The sequence below is a fragment of the Balaenoptera physalus genome (genome assembly GCF_965194825.1).
Source record: "Balaenoptera physalus genome assembly, chromosome: 4".
Lineage (NCBI taxonomy): Eukaryota > Metazoa > Chordata > Mammalia > Artiodactyla > Balaenopteridae > Balaenoptera > Balaenoptera physalus.
In genome coordinates, this window is record NC_138891.1 from 73642759 (window position 1) to 73665348 (window position 22590).

Sequence of the window (22590 nt, forward strand, 5' to 3'; positions counted from 1 at the left end):
CTTTTTCAGAGACAGTTTCTTTTTTCCTCTCTCTCTCTCCTTTGAATGGACCATATGTTCCTGTTTCTTTGCATGCTTTGTGATTTTTTTGTTGTCGAAAATTGGACGTTTGAATCTTATGATTTCTCTGGAAACCTGATTCTACCCTTTCCTAGGGTTTGCTGGGTTTTTTGTTTTTTGGTTTTTTGATTGCTGTAGGCTACCTCTGTGCTAAAAATCAGCCTATGGTATAACTTTAAGATCTTCGCAGATTTTTTCTATGCCTGTACCTTCCCCAGGCATACGCAGTGATTTTCTAATTTCCCTCATATATGTGGTTGCTTTTGATTATTCTAATCTTCAATGTCTGGCTCTCAAAAGGGGAAAAAGAGAAAAATGAAATTGTGGAAGGAGACACTTGCCCTTTAAATCTCTTGGGAGTCACTTCAGTCAGAGAGAGAGAGATTTACATCAATTGGGGGAGGTTCAGCAACAATGGCCACTGCCTCTTTGCACCTCCATGATCAGAAGCAGCAGTAAGAGCACAGATTCCCTATATTTGGAGGACAGGGTGTTTTTTTGCTGCCCACCCCCATCCCCACCCCGGTTTGTGCAGGCTTTGTGCCAGCTGCTCCAGGAACACTTAAGAGGGGTGGGAGTTGGATAGCTGCTACTGTGCTAAGAACTGAAATTGACTGGATTAACCACAGTTTGCCATAGAATACTTACCCTGGAAGTTGTAAGCCTTCAATAGACTAGAATTCCAAAATAGTTACATCACACTGGCACTTGCGTTTTTGCCAGTGCAGTTGTTATCTAGGTGGAGAGACAAAATTGTGGGACTTCTTGTGTTGCCATCTTCCCAGAATTCACCCTATTTGTTTTTACAATCACTTTAACTTACAGTGATCACTGAAGTGATAACATTTAACTTTTAATGCAGTGTGTCTCAAATTAGAAGCCAAGATGTATTCTCTGGGGTTTGTGAGTTCTGTGTTTGAAAAACATTTTTTTTATAATTTAGTAGGGGAGAAAGAGACACTAAGCCAATAATATAATGAAACTTTGATACATGCTAAGAAGGAGAAATATAGTATACAGCATAAAAGCATTTTCTAAACTCCTAATTTTGGCCTGTTTTTAAATAACTGGATCTTAGAATTAGTTTAACACAGAATTTTTAAGAAGTAATATTGTGCTGTGAAAGTGTGTAAGGATGCTGCAGTGTGTTAACAGCAGCAGACCCTATGAGGCCCTTTATTAATGAAATAAAATAGTAAAAGTTGGATGAGCAAAATTATGTTTCTTAAGTCTTGTTATTAATTCATGGGTCATATTCTTTAGGGGTTTGTTAAGTTTCTCTTTCTGGTATATCCCTGCCCCCTTACTAATCACCCCCCATTTCTAAGTGAATTATAGGACTTCATTATTGTCTAAGTTGAAACATACACAATGGTATATATTGTTAGTAAATAATAATGGATTAGCAATAGGTTTCTGTGGTTTACAACACATTTTTTTTTATATTACTTCACTAAGTCCTCACACAGTCCTCTTGGGTAAAGGTATGTCTCTTTACAGATGGAAAAAATAAGTTTCAATAATACTTGTGATTTATCTGTATATTCAAAGTCATTGAATGGTAGAGTGTGGGTAGAGAGAGATCTAGAACCATGTCTTTTGATAAGTGTCACTTAAAGTGAGGTGCAGGGAAGGGTTTTTTTTCTTCATTTGTAGTAACTTTCACATAGATTATTCTCAAGTCTTGTTGCTGTAGTTTGATTTCCTCCCTAAGCAAAGCTGATAATTTCATGTTACCTATTCTGCTATCCCCTGTCCTAGATACAGATCCTGAGATCTTAAACTATCCAGATTTGCTACTGTTTTTCATTTTAGTGCTCTCTACTTCAGCTATCTGAAAGTAGCAAATTCCATGGCCAAATTTTTCTCTATCTCTTCCTTCAGAGGTACCTGTTCTGGCTTTGGTGCTAGGTTATTGTGTCTTTCTGAGTTGTATATCATACCCTCCAAGCCCATTGTGCTACCTCATTCCCACCACCTCCAAATTTGAGAGGAATGGAGTACTACTTTGTCAGATACCATTTCTGTATTCTGTAATATAAGAATTTAGAAAATCTCAAGTTAGTAAGGGTAAATTTTAAGGTAATGTTTTAATTCTCTACCTGCTAACACAGTCTTAAATATTTTTATCATTATTTTAGGCGGCTTAAACTTGAGGCCGTCAAATCATGCCTCTTGAGCTTCATTTACGTAGGCTTATTTTAGACTATATTTTGTGATATGTCTTTTTCAAATTGCTAGGTTGTCTTATCTTGACATTAGTTTTGAATGAAATTCTTGCTTAATCCTCATTGTGAACATTCCCAGTTTTTGTTCAATTTCAAGTCCTTTATTCCCATGCTTTCCCTTCAGGTGTGATCATTCACTCATTAATTCTAAGATACATCTACAAATAAACTTATTGTACCTATATTAATTATCTAATCATATTCATTAAGTCAAAATTACAAATTATTTTTACTAGTCTGTATTATTCTTTATTCAGAACTGAACTTTAAAATTGAAATTAATTTTATGATGGGAATGCTAATATCTTAATAGCAACTCTAACCTATATTTCACAACTGTATTAGTTATTAACCTCTCACAAACTGAGTACTTGACTCAATATAATTGTTTTGCTGTATATTATGAAAAACTTCAAAAATGCTCAGACATAAAGGGAGTAGTACAGTGAACTCCCATGTATACTCATCACCCAACTACAACAATCCTCAATTCATGTACTCTTATATGATCCATAGCCCCTCCTTCTCCTGATCTCTCATTGTCATTATTTTATTTTGAAGTACATTTAACCCTTTATATAGTTTGGTTTGTATGTATTTCAATATCAGTTAGACTTTTTATATGACTAGAATCAAAAGATAACTTACCTACAGTGATGATGAGTTGGTGATCATGAACAGCTAGTGTTGTGATAATTTTGGTATAAGTTAGATTTTGGTAATAAACAACTTTTTCCACTATATTTTTGGTAATAAATGAGCAGAGAGAACCAAATGGTTTTCTTGCCATAATTTTTGAAGAATGTAACTTCTTTTGTAACTTTAAATAGCCTTGTTCTTTCTTGCCCTCCTCTGTAATTTCTTAAGCAAAAAAGGTGAAGTACCATTAATTTTTTAATGAATTAAAATATCAATTTGAGAATTGTCAGTAGTCATTGGGAAATGAATAATTTCAAATGTTCATAAAATCTCAAATGTCTGTTAGTTGACTAGCTTTGCTTAAATATCATTCTCACAAATAGTATTTTTACCTATTAGGTTTGCTTTTCACTGAATCATTCGAAAACAGACTATTGTAGTCAAAGGTAGGACTACACATAAAGTAGTTAGTATCATGTTTATATTTAATAAAGTATTCCCTACTCATTTTGTTTGTTTGTTTTTTTCAGGGTATTTTTTATTGTTTCAGGTGTACAACAAAGTGATTCAGTTATATACATTTTTTCAGATTATTTTCCATTATAGGTTATTATAAGATATTGAATATAGTTCCCTGTGCTGTACAGTAAATCCTTGTCCCTACTCATTTTTAACTTGCTGCTTCATGTAGCTGAGATGCATACTGTACAATTATTTAAGCATGCAATGGTGTTGTCTTTAAGCATTTTATCATATGATCATCCAGATCTAGTACTTTGCTGAAAATAATGTAAAACATTTGAACGCTGAATATTCATTCACCTTTTAGAAAAGCCCATACACTTGGAAGAAAACGGTTATTTTTTGTATTATGTTTCTTTCATACAACCTTTTTTTGTAATTCTTTAGTTAGAGTAGAAGAACTGTGAATGTTTAAACACATCTCTTAAAATTTATTTAAAGGATAGTCATCTTTTTGATTTTCTGAAGATGTCATTTGACTTGGTAATTTTATACTCTTAAATATGCAGAAGAAAGATAATTTTAAGAGGAATCACATCAGTTTTCTAGTATATTCTGGTCTGTTTTTCATTTGGTATTAATTGCATTTTATTCTTTAAATTTTATTGCACCTACATAATAAACACTTTTCAACTTAAGCAGAAAGCCAAGCTTTTCTCATTCCAAACTTAATTAGACCTATGTTATTCTACTTGGCTTTTTTGTTTTTGTTTTTTTGTGGGTTTTTTTTGTTTTTTTGTGGGGTTTTTTGACCACTAGTTATTCTGTGGGTGGTCTAGAATAACACATGGAAAGCAGTAATTGCAGTTGATAACAATTGAGGTCTTTTACGTTGAGTGTGTTTCCAGTATTCTAAAAGTTTGTGATTGATTTCTTTGTATGGCTTTTTTTTTTTTTTTTTTATTCCAGTGTTTAAACACAGTTCAGTGTGGGACAGAATTTTTTTTCTGGTTGATAAAATGATTGGAATCTTCATGGGATCCTTGAGACTAGAAAAGCAAATGATTTCTAAGCAATTTGGGAAGAGTTGTTTGTTATGATAGAGAATATTTGTGGATTTTCTGAGAAGGCTGGTGAACTTCTTTGCAAATCTTAAGAAAATTGTGTCTGTTTTAGCAGAAATAAGAACTTATTTCTCAAAAGCAATTATAACAATTGCCTATACCTAAATCTTTCCATTGGTGCTAGAAACTGGATACATAGTTTAACATATGTAAAGTTCATATAAAATTATACTTTAAGAAATAGCAAATCTTTCATATGCTTCTAACATTTGTGAACATTATTATGTAATGTGTCAATTTTCCTGTTAAGCCTAACACATTTACAATTCTTTCTCTAAGGCAAATCCTCCTCCAGTACTGGTCAACACAGATAGCTTGGAAACATCGACTTATGTAAGTTCCATTCATTGCCATATTTAAATAATTCTGTTTTCTCTTTTGTAGGTTTTGATATAGATACAAAAATCACAGCATTATTTTCTCTAATACATTGTACTTACAATGTTCTATCACTAAGCTGTAATTGTTAAAGTAAATGAAGCAGTACCGTCCTTCTTTGGTTGTTCTTTTTCTATACTCTTGCAAAGCAGAAATGTTGAAATAAGAAATTTTATTTTTAAATTAAAATGAATAACTTTCGCTGTCTCTGGCCAATGGTCATTTACACAATGCCATATATTCAGAGAGTCATTTTTGAAGTCTAATTGAGTGACTAGATTTTTAGTGACCAGGTTTATAGGTGTTCACATATTAAAATAATTAGTTATAACTTTATAACTTTAAATTGATTAGTGCTTCTCTCTAAACTTCTTTTGTTAAAAAGCCTTCTTTCTCCTAAAGATAAATAGCCAGAACAGCAGAATCTAACATTTTTCACCCCAACTAAAGTATCTTCGGAGATGTGTAAGTAGAAGTTGTGCTTGCGCATTTTAAAAAAAGCAAATGGTGCATAATTTAATAGGTTGTAAAAATCTTTTTCTCCCATTTTTAAACTATAGTTGATTTCAGTCTATACTTTAAAACATTATATTTGGCTTTATCTTCTGTTTATATTTATATGGGTATGTCAAATTTGGGGGAATTTTTGAAAACTTCAAATAATAATACTTAATACAAACCAAAAATACTCTTTTCAGTCAGTCACCTTTCACATGGATAAAGAATACTTAAGCAGAATTTTGTTTGTACTTTTGTCAATATTTTCTTCTTCACATTTCTTTCTCCCTCACTTGTTCTTTTTGTTGACATATGTTTTGCTTAAGGACAGAATCAGTGATTAAATACTTTTATTTTAAAACCCTTTCAACTGAAAGGTTAATATGTAAGAACTAACAGATAAAATGATATCAACAAAGAAAATAAATACACATGCATTTTAGGGGAAATGTCAACAAATTAAAAACAGGATTAGCATACAAGCAGCAAACTTAGAGTAAAAGTTGTATTAATTTTAAGTTTGTATGACATATTATTCATAAAGTACTTTTCCTGCTAAAGCAGGGTATGTTGGGAGTCTTGAAAACCATTCACTACCCACGGTGAGAAATTTGCTGGAAGGATTCACAAGGCTCAGCATGTTGTACCTATGGCTAAGATTTATTACAGCTATGTGATAAGTCAGGATCTACAGTCAGATTATAAGGCTATGTGTCTAGAAGAATCCATGTTTAGATTTCCTTCTACTTTCTTCCTCCCCAGAGGGATCCACAGAGCACTCTTTTCACCTAGCAGTGAAAATGTAGCAACACGTATGCAGTTTTTCTGCCCAGGGAAACCCATTATGGACGCAGCGCAAAGTTATTTATTGGTGGTTGGTCACATAGGCACCCTTTGTCCAGTGCATACCAAATTTCCAAGCTCCCAGAAGGGAAACAGGTGTTCAGCATAAAGTGCATTGTCTTTGCAAAGTCTAGCCACAGTAAGCAGCCCTTTCAGTTAGGGAATGGTGGGAACACTCCCAAAATCAATTTCTCAAATACCTGCTAAGACCCTTCTAGTGATAGCACCCTTGGGCCTGCTTTATTAAACCTTTTCTGTACGTAAGGATGTAAGATAAATTCCAATTCCTTAAGCAAGATTTTTCAGAGTGTGGTACTTTATCATACTTGAAGAACACTGTGTAAAATGTTTAGTAACTATTCTTTGCAGGTTTTTAATTTAATTCTGAAATTTAAAATATATTCCAGAATGGCTTATAAACTTATTTGTTATTCCTTTGTTAAGTCCTGATCATTTAATACTAGCTATGTGTTGATGAATAAAAATAAGAAAACTTGCAGCTATTGCTTTATAACACTTTTTTTCCTGATTGTTGTCGCCATGCTTTCTAAAATTAAGTAATTTATATATATATAATATATATATATCCTTCTGTAAACATTCTGTGCATGTACAAGCATATATGTGTTGTTTTCAAACTTTTACCGTATAAAAATCAATGCCCCCACTGATAATTTTTGTATAGATATTTTTGTGTATATATGCAATTATATAATCAGAGTATATTTATATATTGATACATAGATTGCTCAAAGGGTATGTCAATTTTTAGATTTGATCATTATTGCCAAATTGTACTTCACAGAGTTATATCCATTTATACTTCAACAAAAATTATTACTGTTTTTACCCCATACTGTCACTAGCATGGTGTGTTAATAAACTTTTTGATCTTTTGTTAGCATAATGTTTAAAATGTATTAACTCATTGTTTCAACTTGAATTTATGTTATACCTCACCTTTTTCAACTTCTTCACCTTAAAAAATTTTATGCTGAGACACGTAACACAAAATCTACCCTTTTAAAGTATACGATTCAGTGGTTTTAGTCTATTCACAATGTTGTGCCGTCACCACCACTTTCAAATTCCAGAACATTTTCATCACCTTGTAAGGAAACCCTGTACCCGTTAGCAATCACTCCCCATTCTGCCCTTACCTCAGCCCCTGGCAACCACTAATCTATTTTCTGTCACTGCGGCTTTGTCTTTTCTGGACTGTTCATATAAATAGAATCATACAATATGTGGCCTTTTGTACCTGGCTTCTTTCACTTAGCATAATGTTTTCAAGGTTCATCTATGTTGTAGCATGTGTCAGAATGTCATTCCTTTTTATGGCTGAATTATTTTTCATTTTATATATATATATATGTATGTATGTATGTGTATATATATATATATATATATATATATATATATACACACACACACACACACACACACACACACACACACACACACACCACGTTTTGTTTATTCATCCTTCTCTTGATGGACTCTTGGGTTGTTTCCACCTTTTGCCTGTTGTGAATAATGCTGTGGTAAACATTGGCATACAGTACCTGGGGATTATTGTCATTTTATCAACATTATGTCTCTCAGTCCATGAACACAGACTGTCTTTCCATTCACTTACATCTTTAATTTTGTTACCAATGTTTTATAATTTTCAGTGTACATGTCCTACACTTCTTTTGTTAAATTTATTCCTGTGTATTTTTATTCTTTTAATGCTATTATAAATGAAATTGTTTTCTTAATTTCATTTATGGATTTTTCATTGCTAACATATGGGTATATAATGGATTTGGGAGTATTGATCCTCTACCTGCAATGTTACTGAACTCATTTATTAGCTCTAATGGTTTTTTTCATGTAGATTCCTTTGGATTTTCTATATAAGATCATGTCATCTAAAAAGATAGTTTTACTTCGTCCTTTCCAGTAAAGATGCCTTTTATTTATTTTTCTTGCCTAATTGCCGTGGCTAGAACCTCCCTTAAAATGTTTTATAGAAGTTGCAGAGCAAACATTCTTGTTTTGTTCCTGATCCTTGGGAGAAAGCTTTCAGTCTTTTACCATAAAGTATGATGTATTATACTCAGTTTTAAGTATTAATTGGTATTAATACTTAAAAGGAGGAGGAGAGAAAAAAGAGAATATGTACATGTGTTTTGGAGGGATGGAGCTAGACTTAATGATTCATCTAGAGCTGCATCTTCCAAAATAGTAAGCCACTGGCTATGTGTTGGTATTTAATTTATATTGATCAAAATTCAATAATATTTAAAATATAGTTTCTCTGTTTCAGTAGTAACATTTCAAGCACTCAGTAACCATGTGTGGGTAAGTAACTCTTCTACTGGAAAAGGCAGATTATTTTACACTTCCATCATCACAGAAACTTCTTTTGGACAGTGTTGATGTAGCAAAGTTAAAAACTCAAAAATAACCAAATAAAATTTTAAATAAAAGTAATTTGGGGGGATTTCCCTGCAGATAATAAAACACTATTTAATTAAAGCAGCATAGTTCTGGTCCCAAACCATATTAGATCAGTGGAATACAACTCATCTTTGCTATATGTTATATAATCTGATTTTTTTTCCTGGTCAGGTTTATTATAGAGTAGTTGTTCTTACTTATGACTTTATGGGACTTTTTCCCCGTTAATATTAAGATTTTTTTTAAGTGTCTTTGGAATTTCTTCCTTTTACCCAAATTATTGCCATAACTTCTTTACCAATTTACTTTTCTCCTATTTCTCTCCATTTCTGTTCCATACTGCCACAATTCTTTTTCTGGAAAATCTATTAAACCTACTTGATGCTCCAAAACTTTCAAGAATATTTCTCATTCATCAGGAAAGCATTCAAGACCTTTCACAATCAGGCTCCAATCCACTTCTAGTTTCTTCTCCAGCTTTCACCCCCGCCCCTGATACACAATCCCATTTTGTTAATAGGACTAAATTCAAAACCTAGGAAGTACTAGCAATGACAGTTCTCAAGAAGTATTCTAAATCTATTCTGTTTTTAAGGGGGAAAAAAACCAAATATTTTGTCAGTAAAATATTACGTTGTCTAAAGATTGATCTCTCTTCTCTCATTTTATACCCAGCTTACCTCTCACCTTATCCTGTTAATTGAGAGTGATAAACCCATTAGCCAAGCATTTCTTTCCTGTTGGAAGCCACATTTTGTAAAGCTATTATAAAAAGAAGACTAAGCAACTCAAGCATTTTGTAGTTTTGCTGGAAACCATATAGCTTTTGAAAATATTACACCAACATTATTTTTTTGTACTTTTACTGTTAATGAAGTGGTACTTGTAGAGTAATTTGTGGTTTTGATAATGTATTCTTGGCATTTAGAAGCCCAGTTTGAATGTCTTTAATGATGTTATTGAATTGTGTCTATACATGAAATTATCAGACAGTTTCAAGTTATTAAGGGTATAGGAATAAAGTCATCTGGGGTTCATATGGCCGTCTCATATTTTACCTTTCTAAAATCACTCTGTGCTACCTGGAATCCTCACCAGATATCAGTACATCGTGACTTGGCATTAAGTGAAGCATCAAGGACGTTTACTAAGTACCTACCTTTTTTTTTTTTTTTTTTTTTTAAATACAGCAGGTTCTTATCAGTCATCAATTTGTATACACATCAGTGTATACATGTCAATCCCAATCTCCCAATTCATCACAACACCACCCACACCCCCCCCCCGTCGCGGCTTTCCCCCCTTGGTGTCCACACGTTTGTTCTCTACATCTGTGTCTCAATTTCTGCCCTGAAAACCGGTTCATCTGTACCATTTTTCTGAGTTCCACATATGTGCATTAATATACGATATTTGTTTTTCTCTTTCTGACTTACTTCACTCTGTGTGACAGTTTCTAGATCCATCCACGTTTCAACAAATGACCCAATTTCGTTCCTTTTTATGGCTGAGTAATATTCCATTGTATATATGTGCCACATCTTCCTTATCCATTCGTCTGTCGATGGGCATTTAGGTTGCTTCCATGACCTGGCTATTGTAAAGAGTGCTGCAGTGAACACTGGGGTGCATGTGTCTTTTTGAATTGTGGTTTTCTCTGGGTGTATGCCCAGTAGTGGGATTAATAGATCATATGGTAATTCTTTTTTTAGTTTCTTAAGGAACCTCCATACTGTTCTCCATAGTGGCTGTATCAGTTTACATTCCCACCAACAGTGCAAGAGGGTTCCCTTTTCTCCACACCCTCTCCAGCATTTGTTGTTTGTAGATTTTCTGATGAAGCCCATTCTAACTGGTGTGAGGTAATACCTCATTGTAGTTTTGATTTGCATTTCTCTAATAATTAGTGATGTTGAGCAGCTTTTCATGTGCTTCTTGGCCATCTGTATGTCTTCTTTGGAGAAATGTCTATTTAGGTCTTCTGCCCATTTTTGGATTGGATTGTTTGTTTTTTTAATATCGAGCTGCATGAGCTGTTCATATATTTTGGAGATTAATCCTTTGTCCGTTGATTCATTTGCAAATATTTTCTCCCATTCTGAGGGTTGTCTTTTCATCTTGTTTATGGTTTCCTTTGCTGTGCAAAAGCTTTGACGTTTCATTAGGTCCCATTTGTTTATTTTTGTTTTTATTTCTATTACTCTAGGAGGTGGATCAAAAAACATCTTGCTGTGATTTATGTCAGAGAGTGTTCTTCCTATGTTTTCCTCTAAGAGTTTTATAGTGTCCGGTCTTACATTTAGGTCTCTAATCCATTTTGAGTTTATTTTTGTGCATGGTGTTAGGGAGTGTTCTAATTTCATTCTCTTACATGTAGCTGTCCAGTTTTCCCAGCACCACTTGTTGAAGAGACTGTCTTTTCTCCATTGTATATCCTTGCATCCTTTTTCATAGATCAGTTGTCCGTAGGTGCGTGGGTTTACCTCTGGGCTTTTTATCTTATTCCATTGATCTATGTTTCTGTTTTTGTGCCAGTACCATATTGTCTTGATTACTGTAGCTTTGTAGTATAGTCTGAAGTCAGGGAGTCTGATTTCTGCAGCTCTGTTTTTTTCCCTCAAGACTGCTTTGGCTATTCGGGGTCTTTTGTGTCTCCATACAAATTTTAAGATTTTTTTGTCCTAGTTCCATAAAAAATGCCATTGGTAATTTGATAGGGATTGCATTGAATTTGTAGATTGCTTTGGGTAGTATAGTCATTTTCACAATATTGATTCTTCCAATCCATGAACATGGTATATCTCTCCATCTGTTGGTATCATCTTTAATTTCTTTCTTCAGTGTCTGATAGTTTTCTGCATACAGGTCTTTTGTCTCCCTAGGAAGGTTTATTCCTAGGTGTTTTATTCTTTTTGTTGCAATGATAAATGGGAGTGTTTCCTTGATTTCTCTTTCAGATTTTTCATCATTAGTGTATAGGAATGCAAGAGATTTCTGTGCATTAATTTTGTATCCTGCAACTTTACCAAATTCATTGATTAGCTCTAGTAGTTTTCTGGTGTCATCTTTAGGATTCTCTATGTATAGTATCATGTCATCTGCAAACAGTGACAGTTTTACTTCTTCTTTTCCAATTTGTATTCCTTTTATTTCTTTTTCTTCTCTGATTGCCGTGGCTAGGATTTCCAAAACTATGTTGAATAATAACGGTGAGTGTGGACATCCTTGTCTTGTTCCTGATCTTAGAGAAAATGCTTTCAGTTTTTCACCATTGAGAATGATGTTTGCTGTGGTTTTGTCATATATGCTCTTTTTATGTTGAGTTATGTTCCCTCTATGCCCCCCTTCTGGAGAGTTTTCATCATAAATGGGTGTTGAATTTTGTCAAAAGCTTTCTCTGCAGCTATTGAGATGATCATATGGTTTTTCTTCTTCAGTTTGTTAATATGGTGTATCAGATCGATCGATTTGTGTATACTGAAGAATCCTTGCATCCCTGGGGTAAATCCCACCTGATCATGGTGTATGATCCTCTTAATGTGTTGTTGGATTCTGTTTGCTAGTATGTTGTTGAGGATTTTTGCATCTATATTCATCAGTGATATTGGTCTGTAATTTTCCTTTTTTGTAGTATCTTTGTCTGGTTTTGGTATCAGGGTGATGGTGGCCTCATAGAATGAGTTTGGGAGTGTTCCTTCCTCTGCAATTTTTTGGAAGAGTTTGAGAAGGATGGGTGTTAGCTCTTCTCTAAATGTTTGATAGAATTCACCTGAGAAGCCATCTGGTCCTGGACTTTTGTTTGTTGGAAGATTTTTAATCACAGTTTCAATTTCATTACTTGTGATTGGTCTGTTCATATTTTCTATTTCTTCCTGGTTCAGTCTTGGAAGGTTATACCTTTCTAAGAATTTGTCCATTTCTTCCAGGTTGTCCATTTTGTTGGCATAGAGTTGCTTGTAGTAGTCTCTTAGGATACTTTGTATTTCTGTGGTGTCTTGGTAACTTCTCCTTTTTCATTTCTAATTTTATTGATTTGAGTCCTCTCCCTCTTTTTCTTGATGAGTCTGGCTAATGGTTTATCAATTTAGTTTATCTTCTCAATGAACCAGCTTTTAGTTTTATTGATCTTTGCTATTGTCTTCTTTGTTTCTGTTTCATTTATTTCTGCTCTGATCTTTATGATTTCTTTCCTTCTGCTAACTTTGGGTTTTGTTCTTCGTTATCTAGTTCCTTTAGGTGTAAGGTTAGATTATTTATTTGAGATTTTTCTTGTTTCTTGAAGTAGGCTTGTATAGCTATAAACTTCCCTCTTAGAACTGCTTTTGCTGCATCCCATAGGTTTTGGATCATCGTGTTTTCATTGTCATTTTTCTCTAGGTATTTTTTGATTTCCTCTTTGATTTCTTCAGTGATATCTTGGTTATTCAGTAACATATTGTTTAGCCTCCATGTGTTTGTGTTTTTTATGTTTTTTCCCCTGTAATTCATTTCTAATCTCATAGTGTTGTGGTCAGAAAAGATGCTTGATATGATTTCATTTATCTTAAATTTACTGAGGCTTGATTTGTGACCCAAGATGTGATCTATCCTGGAGAATGTTCCATGCGCACTTGAGGAGAAAGTGTAATCTGCTGTTTTTGGATGGAATGTCCTATAAATATCAATTAAATCTATCTGGTCTATTGTGTTATTTAAAGCTTCTGTTTCCTTATTAATTTTCTGTTTGGATGATCTGTCCATTGGTGTAAGTGAGGTGTTAAAGGCCCCCACTATTATTGTGTTACTGTCGATTTCCTCTTTTACAGCTGTTAGCAGTTGCCTTATGTATTGAGGTGCTCCTTTGTTGGGTGCATATATATTTATAATTGTTATATCTTCTTCTTGGATTGATCCCTTGATTATTATGTAGTGTCCTTCCTTGTCTCTTGTAACATTCTTTATTTTAAAGTCTATTTTATCTGATATGAGTATTGCTACTCCAGCTTTCTTTTGATTTCCATTTGCATGGAATATCTTTTTCCATGCCCTCACTTTCAGTCTGTATGTGTCCCTAGGTCTGAAGTGGGTCTCTTGTAGACAGCATATATATGGGTCTTGTTTTTGTATCCATTCAGCAAGCCTGTGTCTTTTGGTTGGAGCATTTAATCCATTCATGTTTAAGGTAATTATCGATATGTATGTCCCTATGACCATTTTCTTAATTGTTTTGGGTTTGTAGGTCCTTTTCTTCTGTTGTGTTTCCCACTTAGAGAAGTTCCTTTAACATTTGTTGTAGAGCTGGTTTGGTGGTGCTGAATTCTCTTAGCTTTTGCTTGTCTGTAAAGCTTTAGATTTCTCCATTGAATCTGAATGAGATCCTTGCCGGGTAGAGTAATCTTGGTTGTAGGTTCTTCCATTTCATCACTTTAAGTATATCATGCCACTCCCTTCTGGCTTGTAGAGTTTCTGCTGAGAAATCAGCTGTTATCCTTATGGGAGTTCCCTTGTATGTTATTTGTCATTTTTCCCTTGCTGCTTTCAATAATTTTTCTTTGTCTTTAATTTTTGTCAGTTTGATTACTACATGTCTTGGCGTGTTTCTCCTTGGGTTTATCCTGTATGGGACTCGCTGCATTTCCTGGACTTGCATGGCTATTTCCTTTCCCATGTTAGGGAAGTTTTCAACTATAATCTCTTAAAATATTTTCTTGGTTCCTTTCTCTCTCTCTTCTCCTTCTGGGACCCCTATAATATGACTATTGTTGCGTTTAATGTTGTCCCAGAGGTCTCTTAGGCTGTCTTCATTTCTTTTCATTCTTTTTTCTTTGTTCTGCAGCAGTGAATTCCACCATTCTGTCTTCCAGGTCACTTATCCGTTCTTCTGCCTCAGTTATTCTGCTATTGATTCCTTCTAGTGTAGTTTTCATTTCAGTTACTGTATTGTTCATCTCTGTTTGTTTGTTCTTTAATTCTTCTAGGTCTTTGTTAAACATTTCTTACATCTTCTCGATCTTTGCCTCCATTGTTTTTTCGAGGTCCTGGATCATCTTCACTATCATTATTCTGAATTCTTTTTCTGGAAGGTTGCCTATCTCTACTTCATTTAGTTGTTTTTCTGGGGATTTATCTTGTTCCTTCATCTGGTACATAGCCCTCTGCCTTTTCATCTTTTCTATCTTTCTGTGAATATGGTTTTTGTTCCACAGGCTGCAGGATTATAGTTCTTGCTTCTGCTGTCTGTCCTCTGGTGGCTGAGGCTATCTAAGAGGCTTGTGCAGGTTTCCTGATGGGAGGGACTGGTGGTGGGTAGAGCTGGGAGTACCTACCTTTTGAGAAGGCTTAATGGTGAAAATCTCAAATTCCTTAAAGCAGAAGTCCATAAGCTCACAACACAAAAATTTATACTATGTTACATATTAACACCAAAAGGACTGTGTAAGTATACTGACTTGGAAATATTTTCCAGAATAAAATTTCAGGCTAATAAGAAATAAACAAATGAACAAAAATAGAGCCCAATATAGCAATTTGGGGATTTGGCCAAAGCCATGTGCCAAGGAAAATTTATTAACTTTAATGGGTGTTTTTAAAAATAGAAAAAGTAATAAGCATAAATGAATTGCACATTCAACTCAAGAAGCTTTAAAAAGGGCCTAAGGAAAGAGTAAAGAATTGATTTTAAAAAAAAAGCAGAAAGTAATAGCATAGAATGTAATAAATCAGTGATGTTAAAAGTACTTCTTTGATAAAGACTGATAGACTTTTAGCAAGTCTGAGCACAAAAAAATATAGATGATACAAATAACCTTTAGAATAAGAAGAGTTGTATAGCTGCAGATACAGATTTTATATTTACTCATAAAAAAGAACTTCCAGTCAAGTTGGCAGGATATGCATATGTATAACCCTCCTGCACTCTATAGGCATATAAATCATAGATTTATATATATATATACACACATACATATTGTGTGTATGTATATATGTTTGTATATATATGTATGTGTATATGTGTGTGTATACACACATATGTATAACGTAATTTCAAAAACAAGAAGAAAATATCTTCAGTTGAAAAAGAAGATGCAACAAAGTAGCAATTGGGTTTGAATCCATTAGAACCGTAAGAATTAAGAACCCAAAAAAGTAGTAGAGATGAGTTTCAAAAATCCTCAGGAAAAAAAACCCTAGCTCCTGCATTGGACCTGAATTAGGGGTTGCTTTCTTATAGTATGATGAAGAAAACAGAGTACCTTACATAGATTTCATTATTCTTTTGTTTCATTATACTATTGCTGTATAACAAACCACCCTGAAACTTAGTGGCTTTAAAAATAATTCATTATTTCTCATGATTTTCTGGGTTAACTGGATAGTTCTGTTTTACATGATCTTGGCTGGGGCACTGGAAAAGACTGGAAGATCCAAAATAGCCTCATTGACCATGGCTGGCAGTTAGTGCTAGTTGCTGGTTAGAGGTGCAGCTGGGGCTTTTGGCCAAGGGTCTTGATGCTCCTTCATTTGAATCTCATAGGATCTTTGAACTTCCTCACATTATAGCTTCTGGATTCTAAGAAAGTGCATTCCAAGACAAAGGCAAACACTACAAGGCATCACGTGACCTAGATTCAATAACCACAAAGCATTTGTGCCACATTCTTTTTAACAGAGGTCATCTAGAACCTGCCTAGATCCGAGGGAAGGGGAAGTAGATAACATCTCTTGATGGTAGGATGGTTCAATCATATTGCAAAAGAGCACTTTGGATGGAAGATGGGATGCATCTAGAGATGAAGTTTATCACAATCCCTATTTGACTTATTAGATTGGGTATTTTGCCCAGCTTTGTATCACCAGAAATGTTAAAGCAATGATTTGAGTCCCAGCTAATCTGATTCCAAGGACTATTCACCCTTCACCAGTGGCCTTTGCTATGGGAATTACTTCTTCCAGGAGGAGATATGGAATAAATTAGAAGGAATGAGAGAAAGTGCTTGGTCTGGATGGTGTAAGCAAGAGTGTGAATGGTGAATCAAAGTTGGACATGAAATATGTAACTGAAATTTGACAGAGGAAGCAATAAAGTAACAGATGTGGAGGGAGGAACTTGCAGGATATGTAAAGGAAGGAGTATGTCATTCAAGTGTGATGGTATATAAGGCTCATGAAGAGGTGAGAAACGTGTTAGAATAAAGTTGAGTGATAGATTGGGGTCAGTTCATACAGAGCCTTGTATGAGAGTTTTTGAGAATTTTGGAGCAAGTATGTTATTATACATGGGCTCCATAAAGATCCATCTATGTAAAACACATTAGAATGATTTGAGCAATGGAGAATAGTAATCTAAGAGACTAGGTAGATTACACTTGCAGTAGTCCAGATGAGTTAACAAAGGCTTTTGAAGCAGGGTAATAGAAATGAAAATGAAGGGGTGATGGTTTTCAGGAAAAAGTGAAATATTTAAGTCAGTAAGAATTGGCAGCTGATTAGATGTGTGGATCAAGGCAGAGAAGAGAGTCAAGAGTTCAGTAAGTATTAAAAGCTGAATGTAGCCTTTCTGTATTTGAAAGTCACAATATCATGAGTGTCAACTCATTAATCACATTTCTACTGTTCCATTCCTTGAAAATCTTCCCTAAAACTGTTAAAATCAAGCTATATTATTTGATTACTATCACATTTAACAGGTTTTCATTAAGAAATCATGCAAAAATTATGTCTTGCCATTTTGAATTTCACACTCTAAATTTCTGTGCTACTTCTTTTTTCCCCCATTAGGTTAATGGCACTGATGCAGATTATGAATATGAAGAAATCACACTTGAAAGGGTAAAAACTATTAATTATCTTAAGTTTTTATGCATAAACCTGTTGCTTTAAACAACTCTTTAAATATACTGCTCTTTAATATAGGATCCAAGGAAGATCACCTTTCAGAACCATATAATATTAGTTTCTTTAATGAGTCCACATATAAAATTAGCCATGGCAGTTTCAGAACACGCTGCTTTTCTTTAATAACCTTTTTTTTTAAAATAAACTTTTTATTTAACATAGTTTTAGATTTACAGAATAGTAGTACAGAGAGTTTCCATTTACCCTGGACTCAGTTTCACCTATTATTAACATCTTTGCATTACTAGAATACATTTTTTTCAACTAATGAATCAATCATGATACATTATTATTAACTAAAGTCTGTACTTTATTTGGATTTCCTTACTTTTTATGTTTTTCTCTTCCAGGATCCCATCTGGAATACCACATTACATTTAGTTATGATGTCTCCTTGTGCTCCTCTAGACTGACAGTTTCTCAGATTTTTCTCAGTTTTAAATTTTATTATTTATCTTTCACATAATAAAATATTTATTTTAAATAAGTATTTAATATCCTAGTAATATGGTCATTGTATCAGTTTTGTTTCCCAGCAAGATAATAACCATAGATTTAATGGAAAAGACCTTATTGAAAACTTCTTATGCATTCCCCCAGTCAGAAAATAACTTAAGGATACAATTCAGATGTGTAAATTTTCTTGATGTATTTTCCCCTTAAGAATATCTGCATTCAATTGATACTGTATTTTAGCAGTGCCACCTTGTCTGACCAGCATTTTTGGGAAATGAAGTGCTCTGCATAAGTGAATTTTCTAAGTAACTGAATGTCTGTATATTTAAAATCCTAGATAATTAGATTTGTTTATGTTTGAAGCCAGAATAAACTGAGTAAAAATAGACCTCAGAGGGATAATAGATTTTTATTGCCTATTTACCTAAATTTGGGCCACCTGTTCAAGTGACATGGATGACTGAGTCCTACAAGTAGAGTATTAATGTATTGTACACATTTTAATGTGGCATTTTGTTGGTTTTTTCCCAGCTTTATTGAGATTTCTTGACATATAGTCCTAACTTTTTATCTTATTCATCTTTTCATCTTTTCCCAGTACCTTTTAAATTCCTTTATTTAGTCAGAACTGTACATTGTATTTTTCACTGATTAAAGAGCTTGAGTACCAGGAATTGGGGAGATGTTGTTAAAGTATACAAACTTGCAACTAGAAGATGAATAAGTTCCAGAGATCTAATGCACAGGTAGTGAATATAATCAACAATACTGTATTGTAATCTTCAGATTTGCTAAGAGACTAGATCTTAAATGTTCTCACCACAAAAAATAAATGGCAATTATGTGACCTCATAGAGGTGTTAGCTAAATAAAGCTAAGGTGGTAATCATATTGTACTATATAAATGTATCAAATCAACATGTTGTACACCTTAAACTTACACAAAGTTATTTGTAATTATATCTGAATTTTTTTAAAAGCAAATAAAAAAGAGAGCTCGAATACCTGAGTAACTTGGTAGCCCCATACAACCTATTGATACTATTATTGATACTCTAGTAACTCTCGAAGAGTTTAGACTGAAAAGTTTTTTTTATTAAAATAGAATTTTAGGACATGTCATAGTCTAGTGAAATTTTAAGCTATTTAATGCAAACAGTTTAGTAATAGATCCAGATATACCCACTTATTTGAGTTGCCTGAAAACCAAAGTTAGAACGTTCTTGCAAAAATAAACGTTTAATACCTTTGCTTAGATCAGTTTTGCTTTTTGTAGGAGTAGAACCCTTTCTTCAAAGAAAATATTATTCAGAAATCCAGTACATAAATAAAATAAGAAGTAATGCTACTTTGGCAAAATTGACTGCTGTCAAGAAAGTACACCAATGTTAAGTTCTCCAGTTGGACTTTCAGTATTAAAAAATGCCTTTTGCTGGTCAGGTGTCTTGGTTAAACACATCAAGGATGATGGCAGTGTTACTTAGCTCATACAATTTGGTCATTTTAAAATAAGCTGATGGCAAAGTTAGCAGAAGAAAAGCACCACCCAGTACCCCTTTTTTAAAAAGGCTGAAATAATATATTGGTATTACCTACTCGGAAATAACAGCATCAGAAGGATCACTTCATTGTTTTTCTCTTGGGAGCAATTTGCCTTACCAGACATGAGCAAGATGCAGTCTAAAAGAAAGAGACCTAATAGTGACACCTCTCCAAGGACAAACTGCACATAATTTTAAAGAAAGAATCGTAGACCAGACTCCAGAAGTACTCAGTACATCATCAGCCTCACCTTTTCAGCAGTAATACCTCTGAATTCATAGAGAAAAAAGAGCTTTCCTTATATTTCTTAATTTAAAATCATATTTCCTATACATATGCCTTTATGTGTGTGTTCCCTATGTTAGTACAGTTTCTAGGTCCTATAATGACGGGAACCTATCAATAAAGATAATTATTATTCAGTGTCAATTTTTTTCCCCTCTATCCCCAGGGAAATTCAGGGCTTGGTTTCAGCATTGCAGGAGGTACAGACAACCCACACATTGGAGATGACTCAAGTATTTTCATTACCAAAATAATTGCAGGGGGAGCAGCTGCCCAAGATGGAAGATTGCGGTATGTTTTGCACTTTATGTTGTGATACCAAATCTTCTTTGTATCTTTTTCTTGAGGCAAACTGAACAATGAATAAATACAAATGAACACTATCATAATAACTAACATAAGGTAGATGCTCAGATATCAAATGAATGAATGAGATAATTGTGCTTTAAGCATTTTCCCTGTTTTCAATTAGGAATTCAATTTTATCTTAGAAGTTAAGCATTTTGAATAATAAATTTGTTTAAATATTTCTGAGCAAATTTATAGAAATCATAGATTTCCTATTGTATGTTCAAATACCTTCACAAAATGTGTTATTTTCTGGGTGGGAAACATGTATACGCTTATTTAAGGTACAGGGAATCATATATATCTGAGTTGGTATCCCAGACCACAAAGAGTAGTAAAGATTATGCAAACTTTAAATAAATTAATCTATTTTCTAAATTGAATAAATGTAAGTAACATTGGTCTTTTGTTTAAATGTAGTGTTCCATTTCAGAAAATATCATTAGCATACTTTGTTGTTTCCTTAGACCATAGATTGTGGCACTTTTCCTGTTGCCTTATTTGTTGCTTTTTATACATGGTGATGGTTTCCTAAAGTTTTAGGACTAAGGATTATATATGGTCTGTTAAAAACAGTATCTTATTTTAAGGCTATTCATGCCTTATACAGCTTTTCAGTTTCTAAACTTCTCACTGGATATGATAAGTGGTATATTAATGAAATTAGATATGAAATCAATAATTTGACTTTCATGTAAATGTAAATATTTACTTCCTGATTCTGTTATTGGCCTCTTATTTGTGCTTCATGTGTGAAAATTAGTATGTTCCATTTGTTTCACTGGAGAACATACCTATAGTACTAACTCTAAGGTATCACTGTCTTTGGATATAGAATTTCTTTTCTCTAAAGAAAGTTAATTAGATATAGAAGTTTATCATGATCACTTTAAATGTTTTAATTGTTTTGTTCCCCGTCCCTGCCCAATTTGAGATGACCATCTTTTAATTTGTTTTCTTAATTGTTTTCTACATGAATACCATGCAGTTGAAACTGAGATTAGTTTATTTTTTGGTAAATCAATGAATTAATCTCAATTTTGCCGCTCTGACCTTAAGCTAGTTATTCAGTCTGAGCATCAGATTTTTTATGTTTGAATCACTGCTCTGTTAGTCATTATCAGGGTGGCCTTGGGAAAGTTATTTAAACTTTGTACCTCAGTTTTTCTATCTATAAAATGGGAATATAAATATGTATCTACCTTACAGATTGTTGTAAGGGTTAAAACACTAAAAGAAGTTCCTAGCATGTGGTTAGTGCTAAATAAATATTTGCTGTTTTTCTAAAATATCTTAATTTCTACACGTAATCATACAAATTACAACTGTTGGGACTTCCCTGGTGGCACAGTGGTTAGGAATCTGCCTGCCAATGCAGGGGACACGGGTTCGCTCCCTGGTCCGGGAAGATCCCACATGCTGCAGAGCAACTAAGCCCATGCACCACAACTACTGAGGCTGTGCTCTAGAGCCCGCGAGCCACAACTGCTGAGCCCATGCACCGCAACTGCTGAAGCCCACGCCCTCTAAGGCCCGTGTGCCGCAACTACTGAGCCCACATGCTGCAACTACTGAAGCCCACGTGCCTAGAGTCTGTGCTCCCCAACAAGAGACCGCCACCGCAATGAGAAGCCCATGCGTTGCAACAAAGAGTAGCCCCCACTCGCCGCAACTAGAGAAAGCCCGCGTGCAGCAACGAAGACCCAGATGCGTCCAAAAACAAAAAAAAAATTATAGCTGTCATTATTATTTAATATTTTTGTATAATGATCTATTATTTGCACTGTTTCCTTTGCTGGCCCTTGGAAAATGTTTGTATTTATATGAGTTTTTGATACATTGGAATTTAACATGCAGTTTCTTATAAATAATTCTAGTAAATAATTCTCTAGTCAAGAAAAGAAAACTGGCTAAGAGAAAAATTGATATTAAATTTTTAATATTTAATTTTTAATGTTTTTTTTCCTCAGGGTCAATGACTGTATATTGCGAGTAAATGAAGTAGATGTTCGTGATGTGACACATAGCAAAGCAGTAGAAGCATTGAAAGAAGCGGGATCTATTGTACGCTTGTACGTAAAAAGACGGAAACCAGTATCAGAAAAAATAATGGAAATAAAGCTCATTAAAGGTCCTAAAGGTATGAAATAAATCAAACAAAGACAAATTATTAAGTAAGAAATCTCTAAGTGAAATGTAACTATGAAGTTATTTATGACACACATTCTAAGATTAACAATGCTGGTAATCTACAGAACTTAGTGAATTTTTAGAATTTCTGTGTCATTTCTACTGATTTTTGTCTTAAGGAGAATACTGTGCAGACATTTTGCAGTCAAGTGTAGTGTTGATATTAACTTGTAATCATTAATCTATCTACAAAGTGCATAAAATGCAGATACACA

General features: G+C 33.9%; 1 protein-coding gene across 15 annotated transcripts in view; it reads left to right on the forward strand.

The window, feature by feature from the left end:
- Window positions 1–22590, forward strand: part of DLG1 (discs large MAGUK scaffold protein 1) — a 288004-nt gene that overhangs the window by 148412 nt on the left and 117002 nt on the right. For 13 of the 15 annotated variants that reach the window (XM_082458548.1, XM_082458540.1, XM_082458549.1 and 10 more), the window contains 4 exons: window positions 4793–4846; window positions 17438–17488; window positions 20004–20128; window positions 22156–22325. In XM_082458548.1, coding sequence (XP_082314674.1) covers window positions 4793–4846; window positions 17438–17488; window positions 20004–20128; window positions 22156–22325 — 400 coding nt within the window. Of the gene's footprint in view, window positions 1–4792; window positions 4847–17437; window positions 17489–18024; window positions 18757–20003; window positions 20129–22155; window positions 22326–22590 lie in introns of those variants that run through there. The other 2 variants (XM_082458550.1, XM_082458543.1) reach the window with 2 other exon arrangements.